Raw genomic sequence first — 20,822 nt, 5'->3', positions numbered from 1 at the left:
TTTTCTGACACTAAGATTTTGCAAAGGAAGATACAGGTAACAGCAACATGAATGAAAAACTCACGATTCCTTTAGACTTGTAACAGTCAATGCTCTGCACTGCAATAATTTCGCATATAAATAAACTCTTTTCTTTAGGTTACCAAGTTATCCGTTTCTTGTAGTCTATCCAATTTTGACTTCCCTTTGTCTGTCACAGCCAAATGAAACTGCCCTGCCCATAAGCACAAATGGGACCTTAAGAGGTAAGGTCAGGGACTGCCCCATGAAAAATGTCCTTTACAGTTACAGTAGTTAGAAGAAGATAGAACTGACATGGGCAGTTAATGCTCATTCTTTGGAACATAGGATAAACAGCTGTGATCTAAGGAAAGTCATATGTTATGGCTTCTTGTGTGCATTACAGATGTGCTCATGGCAGCTTCTGCAGTATCTTCATATAAGCCACTATGGGAGACAGGATGCTGAACTAGACAGGCCGCTGGTCTACTTCCCTGTGGCAATTCTGATGTTTCCAATTAATTTCATTCAAATTCCAGAGGCTGGGGAGGAATCTTGTGTTCTAAATCTGCTTTGAGTGTTGCTCAGGATTTTTTGGTCCCTTTACAGAAGAGCTATTGAGAAAGAAGTTCATTTTTTTCTTTAATTAAAGAATATATAGCTAATGCAAATATTGAACCATCTAGACTAAATTAAATATCTGAAAAAGAAAATAACTTATTCTAAAGATAATAAAATGTCCCCAAAGTATTGAAACTGTCACATAACTATCATCAAGATCAGAACTAATAAAGAAAGCAGTAATATGTTTTTTATATCAACAGAGACCAAAGTTTTGCTACTAAAAACCATAGACATGCAGAAACATTCCTTACTTTATTAATCCAGTTTTAGGCCTATGAATCAAATGCCACCTGTAAGCAGTATAATCTTTCCAGCCAATGTTCTTGGGATCATGCCACAAAGTACGCACCTACAGTAGGAAGACAAATGACTTTAGAAACAAAATGTGTTCCAGTAACTGTATGTCCATTAGAGTAACTGTATGTGCAGTGAAAGCTTATTTGCTGCAGAGCATAAAACTGAAAATAATTATTAATTTGAAGGTATGATCAGCAGACCTCTTTTATACAGTGAGAGCAATGAAAATTTCTGTCTTAAATTATTGATCAGTTACTCATCTGTACTTTCATAGCTAGAGTCACTGAAGACCACTACAGAACTGAACCTGATTTCCCTTCGGGAGTCCTGCCCCTGTTTGCACACACACCCCCTCACTGCCAGAGTCGATGCTACTTTTCCTATCTGTATGAGCACTTCCAGAGAAGAAGAGGGACTGTGGCTTACAGAGATGTCACTGCCTGTAGCCTGCTCCTGCACTTCAAAGTCCTTTTCCTCCAGGGAGTTCTGAAGTGCAAAATTCTCATCCATGTGCAAAGCCCCACTAACTTCATTTCCAAAAGGCACAAGCTTCTTCCATGGCTGGACCCTATTCGGAATAGCAGCAGCTTTTTCCTCTCTTTTTCATTCCCCAATCCCCCCACCCCCTCTTTGGCTGTCTCCAGTTATTAAACTCTAAACCACATGTAATTAAAACAAGCTGGAATGCCAAAGAAGCAAGTGCCAATACAGAGGTCACAAATGATTTGTGAATAACTAGGACCTTTCACTTCTCCTTTGGACCACACCACATCTTCTCTTTTACACATGTAATTTTTTCCATTCATAATTTTTATACATGTAATGTTTTCTTTGAAACACCATGCAAATGTTATTGTTGACACTATTAATGTGGGAATTGAAGAAAAGCTGATAAACATCTGCAAAAACATGTGAAAAGAAATTATTTTTGAGATACCTCCCTTCTTTTTAAAATATTAGTCACGAGTCATTGGCCTGAAGCTCTAAGTCTCTCACCTGCCCGGGGGTGTTTCCTGTGTGCCAGAGAGCATTTCTTAAGTGTTCACCAGCACCAGTTGTTGAATTCACTACTTTGAGTGACACACCGGAATAGCCATAAGCCCTGGTCGGTTTGTCCTCCCAGTAGGTCTGAGTGACCTGCTTCCACATCAGAACATAAAACCGACTGCTGGACTGGTAGCCAAACACAAAGCCAGCATAGTCATCATCGCGGTCTGTGTTAACATAGAATGTCCCACTGAAGTCAACAGAGCTGAACTCATCATAGCCTGGGAGAGAACAAAAGAGACAAACCATAGAGTCACAATGCTGCGTGCAGCCGCCCACATCCAACTGTCCCAGATTTATCCTGAGTTTTGCCAGGAGTCATAAACTATCTTTTTCAATTTCCTTTCCTGGAGGAGAGCAGATAATTACACTTGCCCATCTTTCACATGGGAGCTCTAAAGAGAAATAAGTTGTTTACAAGGGGCGTTGAAGGCAGCAGGCACTATACTTATGTAAAAGTTCTTCAACTAAGTATTTTACGTGTGTTACAGTCAGTGAAGACATGAATGGTCAAAGGCAAAGCACTGAGCTGCTTTTAATTCAGGCATATACAGTCCAAAGCTTACAGCACTAAAAAGGTGTATTCATCTACTTTTTCCCCCTTTCCTTGTCACTGAATCATTAGTTACTTTTCAAAAATCAAAGGCTGACATCTGATACTCACCTACAGCTATTCCAGGATCAGAGTTGGCAGTCTGCACCAGTTCCTTGCCTTGGTGGCGAATAACCCAGTTAGGATCAATCTGAGCTGTTCCCTTGGGGTCCAGGGGGACCATCTGGAACTTTCTGAAATCAGTTTCACTGATGGCATTGTTCTCGGGGCACACGTCATAAATATCTGGGACATTGTCATTGTCAAAGTCATCTTTGCAAATATCACCTCTGCCATCACCTATAAGCAATGCAAATAAGCAGGTACAATTGTTAGCAATTCATCCAGCCTTCCTAACAGCTCTTCCACTGACGGAAGAAATTCAAGCTACGCCAGAATATGCTATTCTCTTGTTTCTCAGAGAACACTCCAAATTGACTCCAAAGAAAGCTTCATTCTCTGAAAGTCTATTTGAAATGTTGCTGATAATTACTGGAAGAAGTTATCAACTTAGATCAGGGCCAAAGTTGTTGCTAATAAAAATGTCCTGGCGGTGGTTTATGACAGTGATTAGTCTGGCCCCAGTCTACGCCCTGCTTTAGAATAGGGGTGGGAAAACTTGGAAGTTTGCTATGTCGATGTAATTTACTAATGCTTGTATTACATTTTCAGTTTGATTTGTCCCAGATGTGGATACAATGCCACATTTTAATATGTGTAGTGCAAATGAATTCCAACAATAGTATTTAAACTTAATCTTCCCGCACACTACTAAATCCTTATATACTATTGAAGACAATAAACTTTTTTCAGACTCTTTCATCTCTGTGTCAAGTCTCCTTCAGCAACAATCCATCTAAAGTGCTTCAGATTGCAGAAGTGTCACCTCTATGTCAAAAGAAAGTGGGGGCAGTATGGTAGTAAAATACATGCACATGTTTAGTCACTCTTTCACTTGTTATAAAAATGTAGTGCTTCAGAAAAATATAAGAAAAAAAGAAAGAAGCACTGTATCCAACAGGACTAGCCTTGGAGGAATTGAAATATTAAGTTTTGTTATATGAATTGCAAGCTTTTAGAGAACCTAAAAACACATTCATTCAGCTCAGCTACAGTTGTGTTTCTGCTCATTTCTACCACGCTCAATATGTTTTAAAAACTAAAAAACAAATTTCCTGATTTACCCATAATATTGGTTCAAAACAGGAAATGTGATTGCCTTGTACAGCAAGTGGTGAAAGAAGACATCTAACAGAAAAAATCTCATTGCCAATACCACTGTTATTCAGTGGCATGCAATAGTACAAACATTTGAAAATAAAGCAGAAAAAAAGTGGCTAGACAAGAATAGAAACAAATTTGAAAATGGCTCCAACAGTTACAACAGAAACCACTGGATATTACACTGGGTACTAGTGTGAACCCAGAACTGCCAGCCAATTTGTTTCTATCCTCATGTAGCTGAGCATCTGCTTTTTTCTTTTCCAGAGTTTGTGACTGCTCTAAGAACATGGGAATTAATACCATGATGGGAAATAGTAACAAGTTATCTCATTAAGTATTGACCTACTACTAGATGCTTCACAGACAAATGGGAAGCTACTTACTGTGCTATGACTAACTAGCACAGCATTATCCAAGTATGAAGCTTTCAGAGAGAAAACAGAACGAGTTTTAGGCAACAGCCAAAAAAAGTAGTTAGAGAAAGATGAAGCATCTAATATCTCAAAGACTTTCTGCAGTTCAGATACATGGTAAAATGGTCCCATTTTCCACCCTGGCAACCAGCCAGGGAAAACGCTAAATCCTGAACAGCTGTGTGCTCCTGCACCTGCTTGTCTTCATACTTACTGCAAAAAAGAGCATGAATTCCCCATTTTATTCCCTTTGCCAACATCAAAGAGGTAATTCTTGAGTCACAGGAGAATCTAACTATTCACTGAAAGCCCTGCTGACGTTCATTTGGTACTGAGCTACCACTGACAACGTTGATTTTCTGTCAAGGAAAGTTAGAAAGCATTTGTTTACCCAGCCACGTCCAACAGCTCTTTCCAGGGCCTCGTCTTTACATGCTATAACTCACATCTCCAAGAGCATGAATGCACCTTCTGGCTTTATTTATCACTTTTCCAAGATTTCTTTTGGACCAGCCACTAACAAGTCATGAGCTCGCTAAACTGTTTAAATTTACACTTTTTGTGAATCCTTACTTCTTACATTAACATAGTCGTCTTTGCAAGATCCTGGTGACAGATGACTATAACAAACTATTCCAATTTGGGAGCACCCTTGTTCTGGAATATTTCTGAAATTAAGGGGCTAGTCCAGAGATTGGCAAGCACAAAGATGTATCAAATATATAACTGGACTGAAGGGTTAAGTAATTTAAGAACTACTACTGGCTAATAATGAGAAACTTTCTACTGCCAGCAGTTGTCTTACCAAGAAATCAGTCAGGCTGGGGATTTTATCTTTGTGGATGTACATAAAACTATATTGCACAGGTACTAAATTCTGCTTTCAATTTTGTCAGTGTAACCATGGAATGACTTCAGCAAGCTCTATGACTTGTAGACATATTATGGTGGTTTTCAAAGGATCATAAATGTTTTCTAAATTACATTTATGATTGTGAAACTATCAATATTGAAATATTGCCAAGCATACAGAAGGACTGTTTGAGAGTGACCAGCAACATTTTACCACAGAACTGGAGAAAAGAACATTATGTACCTATTTTTTAAACTGCACCATGTACACCATCAATATGTATTTAAAGCTACCTATAAAGCATATTTGAGAAAAACTGTTCAGAAATCTTTTTTAGAAAAATAGTTAAAAATTAACAAGAATTTTAGACTTAAACATGGAGACACAGCCTATTTGTCAAAATAAAACAGCATAAAAACCTATTATTTTCCTTTTTAAACAGATAGAAGATAACTTGTTTTGAAAGCAAAACCAGCTCATTTTCATTTTTGAAGACATTTAAAATTCAAGCTACTTGAAATATTTTCCCAGATTTATAATATTTCAATTCAAAATTAAAATCAGAAATACATATATACAAAAAAACCCACAAACCAGACTTTCAAATATCTTTTAAAGATGTTCTTCTACAAACAGGTATGTGTGTGTGTTCGAGTCCCTGTCAAAGAGGTTTCCTAATGCTCTAACTCTGGACCAAACCAGCCAGTTCACTTCCACTGAAGTCCATGGTGTCTCAGATGCCAAAAATAGCACAGTTTGATCTCAAGTCTCTCTTCATCAGATATTAATACTCCAAGATCAGAACTGGATACTAAGAACTAAATGAAATCCACATTGTTCTTACCATCAGAGTCCTCCTGCTCAGGATTGTATCTGAGGCGACAGTTGTCCCTGTCATCTGGGACACCATCATTGTCATCATCAGGATCACAGGCGTCTCCTTTACCATCTTTGTCATGGTCAGCCTGGTTGGCATTGGGGATGTATGGGCAGTTATCCTGGTTATTCTGGTGGCCATCTTCATCTATGTCCTCATTGTTGTCACACTGGTCACCAACAAGGTCATTATCTGCATCAGTCTACCCCCAAAAAATTTAAAAAATAAATTTATTCTTGTTACTAAAGAAATATGGATAGTCTGATAATTAGTTTCTCAGCACTTCTCTTCAAGGGCTTCTGAGGCAAGTGATATCATGGTAATGACTGTGCTTAAAACAGAAACTTTATTTCAAATTAGCATGGCTACTTATTCAGCTATCACCGAGTAAGATCTGGTCCTCAAAACATTTACAGGGCAGGTCTTTGGCCACAATCTTCATTACTCTCATTCTAGAGATCACAGGGAAGCGTTAGTCTGGGCAGCACATGTTCTGATTGCTTCTGTATACTTGATGTTATTTATCTGCATATGGCCCGACTCAGGCATACCAAATGAAGTCCTGAGGCTGTACTCACTTGCTACGGGGAAAGAAAACAGTTCACCACAGGCCTGAGGATGGATTATAGGCATCGTCACTCTAATTCCCTTTTATCTGATAAAAAGGGATATGATAACCTGAGATGTGAAAATGAGCAATACAGATCCACCTCTTCAGCTCTACAGTAAAACAGGGACTGATGGCAATTCCTGTGTTCCTTTCTCTGCCACTTTTCTGACATTACCATTAAGGAAACTGTCTCTAGCATTTACCTGGTCCGGATTATGCATCAATGGACAATTGTCGCACTGATCACCAACTCCATCACCATCTGTATCACTTTGGTCTGTGTTATAGACGTAAGGACAATTATCTCGTTCATTAAAAATGTCTATGAGGGAAGAAACAACAAAAGATTAAAGAAATCAGAATGATATAGCATCAAGCACAGCCAGCCATAGGCTGCAGAGTCACCAGGAAAGAAGTAGGGCTCTTAAGGGACTCATAGGCTTTCTGATTGCTGCAAATTATTGCTACAACGTGAAACAGTGAGAAGAGTAATATTGGAAAGAAAAAATATGGTATCAGTTCCACTTTTCTTGCTATGATAAAGTCTTCTGTATGTATTTTCCTAAGAAATTTTGTTAGAGTAAGGGCTGATTGTCTTAAGAATTGAGTCCTTTTTCATGGAATAACAGATAAAGGGGTAGGGCATTATTCTTTGTAAATAATTTGGACTTTGTCTCCCCACTCTAAGAAAAGGCATAGAACACACAGCTATATCATGGTGGAATTTCTGAAGAGTTTTATATAAGAACAACTGCATTAATGTTCAGCTGCCTCAGTGCTAAATAATTTCATTTTACCAGAACATGTGTATCATTTATTGTAGAGCATGCCAAGTTTTCAAAAGAAACTGCTCCTCGTCAGGAAACTTTACTATACAACCAAAAATCTCATTCAAAATTATAATATGTTGAAAAGAAGTAAAATCAGTATCTGTCAATAGTTGTCTGGAAAGGATACAAAGACCACTTCCTACATTATATGGTCCCTGTATATCTGCATAATCTTTCAGCCAATAACATATGATTACATTTTTCTTCAAAGGCAGAAATACGAGTACTACTAAGAAACTGACAATCAGAAGGATGAGAGGACTTCAGAATGTCCAAAAGTTCAAGTCAGGTAAGCATACAAAAGCTTAAAATGTTAAGGTATTTCAAAACTAGATTTCTTCAACTTCTAGTACTTCTGGATTCTCATAAATTTGAACTGCTGCAATGATATGATTTTTGAAAGACATTTAAGAGCTCTTCCCAGCCCTTAATCTATCTGATCAAATCTGGTTCATGTAGGCATATACTGGTAGATGAAATAAACACCTTTAATAATATTTTAAGACACACAAAAATTGTGTGTTTGGATTCCTGTGGGCTCTGCATTACCTTCATAGAAAAACAGATTAATTTCCTACAGATATTGTCTTAACCTCATGGATGTTCTGATGTTCTTTTCCCTCCCCAAAAAGGATAAAAAAAGTCAACAGAAGTGTTATATGAGACCCTGATTACTTTGGAACACAGATGAAGGAAATAATTTTTAAGATTACACTGATAGAAGACTTGCTGCGATTTAGTCTTCAATAATATGCATTGTAGTCATTTAGGGACTTCATAGACAACTCTACTACACAGGACAGATGAAGAGAAGAAAGTCTTCTCTCTCTTCTCCTGCATTTTTGGTCTGCTAGACTCAATTTTATTCCACGTAAAAAAGCAGGTAGCCCATCTTACTGGACAAAAAATAAAGCGTACTTGTGAAACATCACTTAATTCTCAAAACTGAAAGCATACCATCTCCATCAATATCCACAGCACATGAGTCACCCTCCCCATTATTATCTGTGTCAATCTGAGCGGGGTTGTGCACGTAAGGGCAATTATCGCAACGGTCACCAACTTCATCCTTGTCATAATCAAACTGTCGAGGGTTGAACAGAAGTGGGCAATTGTCCTAGTAAGAAGAAACAGAAGATTTGAGAATATAAATCACACCTCAGGAGAGCATACTATGAAGTGGTAAGTCTTCCGGCATACTCAGAGGCCCGAAATCAAATCATTAATACATTATTTTTTCAATGGACAAGCTCTACCTACACTGAGGATCTTGGTGATAATGGGATGGCATCTGGACAGCATGACTCACTGTCTCTTTTGTGTTTTTGTACAAGGCATGGAAGATGTGATCTCAATAGGAAAGCAATGGGCATCTTAAATTGGATCTCTACAAAGATATTTCAACAAAAGTGTATCACTGCTACATGCATTTTAAAAAAAAAAAAGTCAGAACGTGTTATAAAATCAGGTCAGGTTCAGCTGCACATTACAGTTTTCAGAAAAAAATATAATTATTACTCTGACTTTCTTGGAACAAGCTATTATCAATTTTCTCACTTTTAAAGCACTTTGATTTTTTTAATTTAAACAGGGATTGACTTTTTTGTGAGTTGTGTTATGTTGCATATGATTATAAAATGGAACAAGTTTCAAAAAGCAGATTTAAAATAAAATAACCTCATTGACCCAAAATATTTTTTCCCTGAGACCATTGTTTTCAGTGGAATTTTGAAAATTCATTTCAGTTTGGTCCCTAATTTGAAAGTCTGCCAGAACAAGAATTCTTATGTTTCCATCCCCAAATTACACATGTACTTTTACACAGGCATGAGGCAGTACTCAGTGCGGAAAGCAAAGAGGAACGAAACCAAACTAAAGCAGTGGGAGTGTGGGCTACATCAGCATCATGGAATCTGAAGGGAGGTCATATGGAAAAAATGTTTCAACTTTTCCTCTGCTAAAGCAAAAACCATTTAGTAGGTAATAATTTGTTAGCCAACATTTTAAATTCCTCAGGAATACATTATACATACTCAAGAACAAGATACAGAGGAGACAAGTCAAAATTTTATATATGCTGCTCATTTTATAAAATACTGCTCATAAAACAACTTCTGGCTACAACTTTCCAAATGTATAAACTAAATTTTACTTTATCAAATGATTTTTGTTTTTAAAATATTCCAAAGAGAGGCTCCACAAACGTGGTTATAACCTGGCTTTAACCATCTAAAACTCTAGACCATCTAGGTTTCCTCTGAAGGGAATAAAGAGGAACAATAAATTCCTAAAACCAATTCACTCACGTTCAGAAAAAGCAGGGGGAAGCCCACTCTGGGGATGCCTCAAGCCTTTTGCTGGATGTACAAGATTAGGCTTAGACTAACTGCCTACCTTTTAGGCTCTGCAGGTAAATGGATTTCAGTCTTGTGGGCAGATCTAAAGGAGGGAAGTATAAGCCACACTAGATACTTTCCTCCCAACATTTCCCCTTGATGCTGGCTGTGTTTATAGTTATTATGCATCATAACAACTTGTTTCCAACATAATCAGATATAACATTTACCACTTTTTCAAATACAATGGACCTATCATTCTCCCACTGCCAAATAAAAAAATCCAACATGGAGAACATCTCAGCCCTAGGTTCCCCAGGTTCTTTGCTATGCACAGTGCTACTCTCCTTTGACCAAATATAGGCTTTAATCTGCACTAGATATCATTCAGAGAAGGCAGTAAAGAGTAACTTGGCTGAAGCTCTGAACAATAAAACTTGTTTTATCGTAATGGTTCTCCAAAAAAACCAGATGTTCAGGTCAAATGCATCTTACTTTGTCATCTTCAACTCCATCATTGTCATCATCCTCGTCGCAGGCATCTCCTTTGCCATCTTTATCAAAGTCTTCTTGGCCAGAATTAGGCAGAAGGGGGCAGTTATCCTGGCCAAAAGAAATAATACATTACATCTGTCAGAATGACTTGCCTAGGCAATAGATTAGATATGGCACACCAGTGACTATAAAACAAGAAGACTCTGCTGCCAAAGATAGTAGTTCATTTGCTGCTTTCATATTGTAAAGTAAGTGAAATACATCTGCAAATGATTCTATTTCGCAGCTCTCCTTCTCTTAAAAGGATGTTTCCAATAAATTTTAGATGAAACTACCTTTCAGAGAACAAAACCACCACATGCTCACACACACGCTCTTACATCAGCTTTTTATAGGCAACTCATTAACTATGTTTGGAGATTACATATAAAATGACCAGGTTTGGTTGCCAGAAAAATAAAGATAGAAGCCAGAGGATGGTCTTCAGAAGCAGTTGTTCATATGGAAAGTTACTGGAATGTAGTATCCAGCAATGAAGAACAGTTTAAGAAAGTGTTTTGAACAGTGCCTTTATGCTGTTCTGCAAAACAGTACGTTTGCACTCCCATGCTCCCATTACATTTGCGTTTTATTTGCAAAGCATCTCTTCACTTTGTATCACAGCTTTGTAAAGAATGATTATTTTAAATGAGCAAGTCTCAGGTTACATCGAAAAATAAGAAGCTAAATAGTTTGCCAAACTTCTAACATGTATTTCTTTTAAAAATACTAAAATCAGCTAAAAATGGATTGCAATTCTACCACAGGCTAAGAATAGCTACACCTATAAAACCTCGCTCTGTCACCCTCATTTTTTCTAACATTCTGTATCTACCTCAGACCAATACTGAACCTGTCAGAGTGCAGAAGTATCTTTTTTGTAACACATACCCTAAGAAAATGATTATTACAGTAAGATTCCTAGCACTGTTTTCAATCTCAATGGTTCTAATAATACAGATAATGTAAGAAAAATAGAACTGGAAAATTTATGATAAATACCAAAACCCTAATGCAAATCAAAATTTTTATGGGATGTTTTTACCAATACCTGCGAACAGCCTGGACTATCCAACTCCACACTGGTTACCATTAAAAAGAAATATTTTTCTGAAACAATGAAATTAGTCAAAGCTTGCTCCATCCTTTTGTATGTTTACATGTTTTTCTGTCTATTCTCTACAGATTTGAGTCCAGTTTTATGCAAATCAAGTAGTAGGTGGAGACCTCATGGGTAGCAAGTTAGAGGTAACGGGGTTGAGGAGAGAGATCCCACCAATACACTGTAGAAGTCTCTCATTAGATATTAGAAAGAAGGCTTCTTAGACATCACACCTTCCACTTAGGAACTCAACCTTGAGGCACAAACCCACTGGAAACTAGGCTTCATTGATTCATCTATTGACAAAGTTGTGTGTTGATATGGTAACTCTTAAGGAAAAAAAATTATACTTTTATGTGAATGAAAAAAATTTACACTGAAAGACACGCTAAGATTTTGGTTTTATTATTATTTACAACTACTTGTTTTACTCATGTAGCTTTGCTTAGACAGTAAGCTAATTTTCAACTATTAAGAGCTCAAGGAAAGAAGCTTTGGTTTGCTTTTTAAAAACTGAATTAATCAAATAGGATATTTCATAAGGAATATAAGGACCTGAAAAAAACAAGTATTGTTACGGGTTTTTTCATGGGGAAGGGTGGGGGTAGCTCATGTTAAATAAAGCAGTTGTGTCTATTAGATCAACGCATATTACAGAAACCATGAAACGGCCTTTGGAAACAGTTTGTTTTCTGAATGGGTTCAGTATGTTGTGTTTTTAATTAAAACTGGTAATTTGCCTTGCATTGAGTCATCATGTTGCAGATTCTGATGACAGGAACCAAAAAAGCAAATATGAACTGCAGTTGCTGAATTGGCTGGATCCATAATGAACAGACATCAGCTACAGTTGAGGAAGATCAACATCTGAGGCTCAAACTTGCATCAGTGTCTGAAAATCTTGTGCTGATATAGCTCAGATTCACAATTTCAAGTGGATTGCACCTGAATGACTTCTGTTTCTCCCAAACTTACTTGGTCCCTTGAGCTGTATTTGGTTTTTTTAACCACTGCTATGTATTCTGAGTAGGAAGAAATCCAAAGCAGAGGACTCTGGATTTCATTTTGAGAATCCCTTACTGGATCTAATGTTCTGTGAATACACATTCCACAACATCTAGAAAATAAGCATCCTGTAACAGTCAAAGCTTAATGGAAGCAACCACCAGCTCGATGCTGAGAAGTGTTATTCACAGCTATTTATAAAAAGAGAGAAAATTTGGCATGGGATTTTTATCAACCTTTTTCACTTACCTTCATGCAATGGTATGTTGCATTAGCATCACAGACCAAGTTATTATTAGGCCAGCCATCCAAATCCGAATCCTCACCACAGATGCGTCCATCTCCAGCATAACCTGTCCTACATTCACATTTGTACATAGGGTCACTGAAATGGCCCAGATAGATGCATTCTGCAGACTTATGGCAGCTGTGTGTCTTGTCCTTGCATGGATTCTCAGGTTCACAGACCTGTAACAGATAGAGTGCACTCACTGAAACCTGATGATATTTGCAGCCAGCCAGTGGGTGCCTCAACCTTGTCAAAATCAGGACAGTTAAGATGCCTAAAGACAGGAACTTTGTTTTAATTGTGGTTAGTAAGTCATAATCCTGTGTCTGTTCACAATTCTAGACAATGTGTACAATAATAATTAAATGTGTAAATGCCAGACAACGTGTATAAAACAATTAAAATAAACCACAGGAAAGACTGGACATTATTCAACAAGCAATTAAAGTGATTAACATTTTCAGAACTCTGTCTGCTTTCTTCCAGATGTCATTAATCCCCAGAAATTAACTGCAATAGAAAGTAGACAGTACTCACCTCTTTCCTTTAATATACCACCTGTCAGTATGCAAGGACTATCTCATTTTCTTAAATCAAAGACACCTTAATGAATTCTCATGTCCCCTCAAGTACATTTTTGTTACCTCTTTCTTATCACTTTGCTTATTTTGATTGACAGTACCTTAGAATCTTACAGAGATGTTTTACATTTAGACTTCACATGCTGAACTAACCACAGGTTGATTCGACAGCAAAGACAGGGCATCCCGTGACATCCATTTTAACATTTTTGTCTTGTCTATCAAACCATAGCCTTCAATATTATTTCCACTGCCTTCTGTCCTTCACCACTGACATCTGTTGACCCAATGGAATTTAGGGAGTGAGAACTTCAGACACATGTCTGATGACACCCACATTAATGGGGTTATATTTATGGAGAGAATGATCCTGATTCTTCAGTTTCCAATCTCCAGAGTAGATATATACACCTGAGAGAAAGGAGTGCAAAGCAGGGTAATGCTTGCTCCTGGCATTTTACAGTTATTTGGTGCAACAGTGCAGACAGTTGGAGAAAAACAAAACTCTAAAATAACCAATCCCAAATTCAGTGTTTTGTTACTGGAACCAAAAATACCCTGGAACAGCAGTTATCTATTTCAGTACCCAGGTTTATCACATGCTTTCATTCACAGATATTTTCATGCGAGAATCACTTAGTTTAAAAGCCATCAAATTCTCTTCAACATCACTTACTTGCTTCTCTAGCTTGGCAACCTCCAGCCCTACCCCATAGGGCTGGTTTCCTTTATAGCGTGGAGGACACGGCAAGCAGTGGAATCCCGGATTTGTATTCACACAGCGATGGACCTGATTCACCTTAAAGCAAACATCTGACACAGCTATACACTGCAGGAAAAGAAAGAATGAAAAAAACAATTAGATGGATGTGTAATACCCAAATAATGCAAACTTCACAGTGATTTCCTGATGTTGATGGAAACAAAGCCAATACCTCATCAAGGTCCTCACAGACTGTACCATTGCCAAGGTAACCTGCTGGGCATGGCCCACATGACCAAGACCCATCTGGGTAACTGTTGCATTCTGCGCCAGGAAAGCAAGGATTTGACAAACACCCATCTGGCAAAGACACATGAAAGTGTAAATTAAACTAGGAGCATAAAAGGCATGTAAAACTTCACTTAAATAGATATTCTCTTTTCATTACCTTAAATCACATCTGATGCTGCAGACTCTTATAAACCCCCTTAGAATTATGGTTATCAAGTGCATTTAATATACTATTGATTTAATATTAAAATATTAGAGATTGTTACATCCAGATGAATACATTACAGCATATTGAAACCCTGTTTAAGAAATGCATCCTTGTTCAGGAGAAGTAAGTATTAAGAATATCTATAAAATCCCACTGCTCTAAGCAGCATCCAAAACAGTTAAATGTGTTTTCCTGAAGTAAAGGTATAATTAGATTTCTGCAGTGTCAATTCGTAATTATCTGTTAAACAAGTAACAGCAATAATTACTCTGACTGAATAAAGAATGAGTAAATACCAACCAATTGGGCAATCCTTCTTATTGCACACATCGTGTTGCTTGGTATCTCCCACACATGGCTTTCCTCCATACTGTGGCTCTGGACTGTTACAGAGGCGAGACCTTTCACGAATTCCTCCTCCACAGGTAACAGTGCAGGCAGACCATGGAGACCAAGGGCCCCATCGACCATTCACTAGGATATGCAGAAGAGAGGAGAAGAGCACCACAGGCAATATACTGGGGAAAACATTCAGCACCAATGACAACAACTCCTTCTTCAGATCCCTGATTGGAGACAGTTTCTCACTAAGCACATCATAGGAAGAAAGATGCTGGCAAAGCCTTACACCGAGATAGCAATATTTCAGAAACAAACAAACAAATAAAAAAATACCCAACTGCTTTATAGGCATTTTTTGGCCAATAATTCAAAACATCATGCCGTGCCCACTGGCACAGTGTATTTCCATTTAAGTTGATCAGAACAAGTACAGTGCCTTCAAAGCTCCCTACTAAGCCTTCAGTTTGTATAGAAAGCAGGGCATGTCTGCAGGATACTTCTGCTGAGCCAAACTTGAGCTCTGTGGCTTTTTTTTTATGGCAACAGTATGCTCAGTAAGGTTGCAGCTATTATTCTTGTTTTGTAATCCATTCATCAGTGTATCTTCGACAGTATCACTTGACTCAATGAAATAACTTACTTAAATGATTCTTCTGCATGTTTTATATTGGTAGAACTCTACTGATCATGTTGTCATCAATCCTGAATTTTCTTGAAACACAAGCATGTTTGAACCATATTTATTCTCGGTACTACCAAAAACCATAAGGGCAATGGTATAGGTCCTTAAATAAACTTTTCACTAACTTTGCATGATCAAAAAAATAGATGAAGTGTGTATAGCTACCCAAGCATATAGGGTTAGAAGCTTGACATCAGTTTTAAGCTCATATGCCATGAGTGAAAAGGAAAGACTGAACATAGGAGGGAATGAAGAAAGATACACACAGGGAAAAAAGTGAGGAAAAATTATGAACGGAAAGTGAAAGTGAGTGGAATAAATGTTCTGTAAAAAGGTTTTAAAATGTAAATGCGGAAGAAAGAATGATAACAACTATTAAATGTGTTGAATATGCATAAAATACGCATGCATACTTTCAAAGAAACCTGGCTATTGGGGGACTGTATGTCTATTCCTAACATGTACAGTATTAACTTCCTTTAAAATAAAAAGTGTATGTATTTTTTATATGCAGAGATAGATACAGATATGATAAAATGGAAATTTCTCAAACTGGTGATGTTTAAAGAGAAATCACAACTTCGGAGGTTTACAAAACCCCCAACTACATTGCTGTCTTAATTTTAAAACCAACTTTGTGTGTTATTTGACCCCTAAGCTACAAATTATATTTTCAGTCATAGAAACGAAGCCATAGAAAATAAGAAATTCACTGTAAATTAGATTTGAATAAAGAGAAGAAATTCAGCTGGAATATTATTGTGTCACTTTGGATCCAAGACCACAGATGTACCTGGACACGGAGCCTTCTCACACTTCTCCGTTTCACGCCCATTTCCCACACAGTTTTTTCCGCCCATCTGAGGGATAGGGGAATTGCAAAGGCGGATGCGGGTGATATTTCCTATTCCACAGGTAACTGAACAGGAAGACCAGGGAGACCAGTGACTCCAGCCACCATCTTGACGTACTGTCAGAGAAAAGAGCAAAACTCAAGTAAATAGCTCACCCGCAGCAGGCTAATACAAACTCACTTGTGAAGTTTACCTTCTAATAAGCCTCTCACTACATCTGATGAATGCCCATCTCTTTCCCACCACTGTCACTTACACCAGCATGTACAGCATTCTTGAGAATCTCAGTGACCAACATGCGACTAACATGGATGTTAGATATTTTACTTAAAGATAAGCTTGTTCCAATGAAACAAAAACCTCTTTAAAATGCACATTTGGACATGTAGCAGCTTCAGCAATAGCCTGGAAATAGCAGTTGCCTGTAATAGTATTAACTACAGTTCTGGAGAGAGAGTATGATCCTTCTAAGTGCCTTAAGTATAAAAGCAGTTTGATATTTTGCAAAAGTCTTTTATGATTACTTTATTCCTAACAGCACTAAGTTAATGGAAGGAGCCAATAATTGTGAATGAATGGGCAGATCAAAACGTGGCCCCATGTATCATGATTATGAACCAAGTGTTGTCTCCAAACTGACTTCAAGAGACTACAGTTCATAATGTTAAAGAAAAGATCATCCACCATCTTTTTGTTTAATAGAGCTGAGCCCAGGATGCACACTCCTGTTAAATTGTCAAGAAATGGAGAAATATCTGAGAGGAGGAGATGACAAAGAATCTAATAATAGCTACTTTAATTATGCATATGAGTGTTCAAAAACATCCTGTCCTGACCAGTGAGGGCTCACAGGAAATCCAGACTAAGCTTGTTTTTGCTTAGAAATGTCCAAAGAAGCTTTTGAAAAGGGAGAAAATTTACTACTTACTGCGATGGTCACATTTCTTAAAGCTGCACATCCTTGTCTGGATGTGTGGGCCTGTACAAGCACTTCTGGTGACATCACACGACCTTCCCCGCATCTGAGTCCCAGAGCCACAGGTAACTGAGCACTTTGTCCAGTCTGACCATGGTGACCAACCTTCCTCGCTGTCATCAGCTGCAGAGTAAAAGGTAAGGAAAAGCGCTTAGAAGTCACTCTATTATCCTAGTCAGAAAATTTTCACTTCTCTTTTTCTGCAGAACATGCATTTGGCCCTCTAAATCTCTCTTTTTCTAATTTGTCTTTCCCAAGCTGCCATTGAAGTTATGGTTTAACGTAATGAGAGGTTAGCCCAGATAAGAATCTCGGATTTTCATGAACTTGCGTGCAGTGTGTTTGCACGAGGCACTGACTTTTGGAGAAAGAAAAACATGTTATCCCTAGAATGGGCTGAGCCAAAAACTTGAGTTCTAAACACCTTTGTCTTCAGAATATAGGTCAGTATGATGAGATGTGGCCCCACCTCTGAACACAACATGTCAGCCAACATTATCAAGAGCACATTAAGTCATGAGGCTCTAGAGAGGAATCTGGACAGGCTGGATTGATGGGCTGAGGTCAGTTGTATGAGTTCAATAACACTAAGTGTCAGGTCTTGCACTTGGGTCAAAACAACCCCCAGCAACACTATAGGCTTGGCGAAAGGTGGCTGGAAAGCTGCCCAGCAGAAAAGGACCTGGGAGTGTTGGTTGACAACCGACTGAACATGAGCCAGCAGTGTGCCCAGGTGGCCAACAAGGCCAATGGCATCCTGGCTTGTATCAGAAATAGTGTGGCCAGCAGGAGCAGGGAAGTGATTGTCCTCCTGTACTTGGCACTGGTGAGGCCACACATTGAATTCTGTGTCCAGTTTTCGGCCCCTCACTTCAAGAAGGACATTGAGGTGCTGAAGCATGTTCAGAGAAGGGCAACAAAGCTGGTGAAGGGTCTAGAGAACAAGTCTTCTGAGGAGTGGCTGAGGGAACTGGGATTGTTTAGCCTGGAGAAAAGGACACTCAGGGAAGACCTTGTTGCTCTCTACAACTACCTCAAAGGAGGTTGTAGTGAGGTGGGGGTTGGTCTCTTCTCCCATATAAGAAGTGACAAGACAAGAGGAAACGGCCTCAAGTTATGCGAGGGGAGGTTCAGGTTGGATATCAAGAAAAATTTCTTCACCGAAAGGTCTGTGAGGCATCGGAACAGGCTACCCAGGGAGGTGGTGGAGTCCCCATCCCTGGAAGCGTTTAAAAGACGTATAGATAAGGCACTAAGGGACATTGTTTAGGGATGTTGGCAGTGCAGGGTGAATGGTTAAACTTGATGATCTTACAGTTCTCTTCCAATCAAAATGATTCTGTGATTCTGTGAACAAGCCCTATGCTCTCAATAGGCAGAAAACCTGAGAATATTCTAATGCATTTTTAATTAGAACATCTAAGCAACCATTTTGTTCTGTAACAGACCTGTCTAGTACAGAGTGAAATGTACTGAGCCCACACTGAAGTCACTTAATCACTGAAATGATTAAAACTATTGTCATTCCAAAGCCTAGTTCGCAGCCTGCAATGCTATTCTAAACATGGAATAGATTGTCAAGGTTCATAAGCAAAGCATTACACCAAAAGACAATATTTGACAGAGAAGAAAAAACAGAATAACAATAGTAGAGAGCAAAAATAACTTCCACTCAATAAATATTGCATCAAACTTCAGGAAACTTTTGATCTGGAACTTAAACATCCTGTACAAATAGATAAGGTTATCTTGTCTCCATTAGTTTGTTTTAATCAGGCAGTATGGAAAAGAAACAATTGCGCACAGTGCTATTGCAAACCAAAGAAAAAAGAATGCACAGCTTTAGAAAACACAGCTGGGGAGGAGCATGCATCTAACCTTTAATGTCCAACTTAGCTAGGCAAGTTATCAGCTTACTTCTGAAGAGAGACCAACTCCTCCAGAAGAGGACATCAAGCAACCAAGTTACTTCATATGATCTTTCTATAAGTGTAAGTTTCATGTTTGATCTTACCTGCCTTGGCCTCTTATTTGTTTTAACCTAACACACTAGTAGCAACTTTAAATATTGCCTTTCTATTTGACTAAATACTCACAGTGAGAGCAGACTGGACAGCATTCGCCTTCAACAAAAGATGGATCGGCACAGGAGACTGCTGGGCAGGTGATTTGATGGCACACAATTTTAGAATCCTACAGGCAGAGAAATCACCTTACTGACTTATGCTCACATACAGAGGCAAATAAGGTGTCATGGTCACAAGGACTACTTTTTATAAGTACCAGTAAGTCTACGTCAAGCTCTAAGTCAACGTGACCTGACCTGGACAGTTGGGATGGATTAAACCCACTATCCATTTCTGCAGAGAATGTTTCCAAAACTTTACCTGGCAGGTGCACTTAGTGCAGCTATCTACAATCCAGCTTTCATTATCTGCAAAGACACGGCCATCCTGCCAGCAAACGGACTGGTTCTTCAGTGTTTTGTTAGGACCAATCAATTCCCACATAATTTGGTTTTCTTCAGACTAGAAGATGAAGTAAATTAAAACAAGTTGTGTACTTTATAAGCAAACTGTTTTAAATAAACAAAACTGAAACATTACTGGATTTAATTCTTCCATAAAAATACATATTTGTACATATTTATATATATAAAGATGATGATCTCAGGTACTGCAATACTGCATAGCAATTCTTCAGATAATAGTACAGTCACAGAATACTAAGGAAAATCTCTTCTTAGCAGTTTTGCTTTCCTCTAATACAGCTGATCTTTAGATGGGAATATTTTAGCCCTGAGACATATGGCGGAGTAATAAACGCCCTTTGGAAAGAATTAACTGATTCAGAATATGAAGAGAGGCAGACATCAGTAAAATGTCACTGTCACACTTCAGCTATGAAAATCCCAAACCTTTACTTACAATTTAGGTACCCTGTGTAGTAACTTTCCGGTATATTCATAAATAGTATAAGCATGGTAACAATGCTTTAACAATACAGAGGCAGGGGTAGCAACCTCCAGCAGCCATTAAGAGGGTTGTTTTCCCCCGTGTACGTGTGCACAGTCTGTGAAAACCAAGCCTTCATTAAAGCGTTATACTCAAGAACTACCTAACTAGTCACTTTGAAAATGTAGGTCATCTCTACATTACGTAGGTGTACCGACAGGTATACACATGTACATACAGAAATCTCTATTAACTGCCTCTGGTACAAAACAAAGAAGGAAAAAGCACTGCACATCAGACCTTTTTCAGTGCTTCAGACTTACAGGTACTTACCACTTTTTGGAGGTTATCAGCTAAGTTGTTCACCACAATGCGTAGGCCAGTGAGCTCTGTGAACATCGTTCCCAGCTCTTCACAGGAGCGGTCACAGAACTCAGCCTTCTTCTCTGGTTTCTCGCCCACATACTCAGTTGTGACAGCAGGGCTCAACTGAAGGATTTCAGTGCTCTCATTGATAGTGTTCACTTCAGCTGTAGCAAGAGAGGGAAACAGAAGAGCGGCATACACAAAGTTCTTCCACAGATTACAAATTCCTGCT

At 38.4% G+C, this 20,822-nt stretch overlaps 1 protein-coding gene across 1 annotated transcript in view; it reads right to left on the bottom strand.

The window, feature by feature from the left end:
• Window positions 1-20,822, bottom strand: part of THBS2 (thrombospondin 2) — a gene marked incomplete at its 5' end in the record, with an annotated part of 29,904 nt that overhangs the window by 2,439 nt on the left and 6,643 nt on the right. The window contains 16 exons of the mRNA XM_010132975.1: window positions 876-973; window positions 1,918-2,189; window positions 2,633-2,860; window positions 5,895-6,129; window positions 6,741-6,859; window positions 8,325-8,484; window positions 10,199-10,306; window positions 12,594-12,812; window positions 13,891-14,043; window positions 14,150-14,277; window positions 14,717-14,890; window positions 16,234-16,410; window positions 17,223-17,393; window positions 19,367-19,463; window positions 19,658-19,798; window positions 20,558-20,754. Coding sequence (XP_010131277.1) covers window positions 876-973; window positions 1,918-2,189; window positions 2,633-2,860; window positions 5,895-6,129; window positions 6,741-6,859; window positions 8,325-8,484; window positions 10,199-10,306; window positions 12,594-12,812; window positions 13,891-14,043; window positions 14,150-14,277; window positions 14,717-14,890; window positions 16,234-16,410; window positions 17,223-17,393; window positions 19,367-19,463; window positions 19,658-19,798; window positions 20,558-20,754 — 2,677 coding nt within the window. The remainder of the gene's footprint in view (window positions 1-875; window positions 974-1,917; window positions 2,190-2,632; window positions 2,861-5,894; window positions 6,130-6,740; window positions 6,860-8,324; window positions 8,485-10,198; window positions 10,307-12,593; window positions 12,813-13,890; window positions 14,044-14,149; window positions 14,278-14,716; window positions 14,891-16,233; window positions 16,411-17,222; window positions 17,394-19,366; window positions 19,464-19,657; window positions 19,799-20,557; window positions 20,755-20,822) is intronic.

Source organism: Buceros rhinoceros, unplaced genomic scaffold (assembly GCF_000710305.1).
Source record: "Buceros rhinoceros silvestris isolate BGI_N320 unplaced genomic scaffold, ASM71030v1 scaffold19043, whole genome shotgun sequence".
Lineage (NCBI taxonomy): Eukaryota > Metazoa > Chordata > Aves > Bucerotiformes > Bucerotidae > Buceros > Buceros rhinoceros.
The sequence above is the reverse complement of the archived record's forward strand: the minus strand, read 5'-3'. Positions and strand labels throughout refer to the sequence as shown.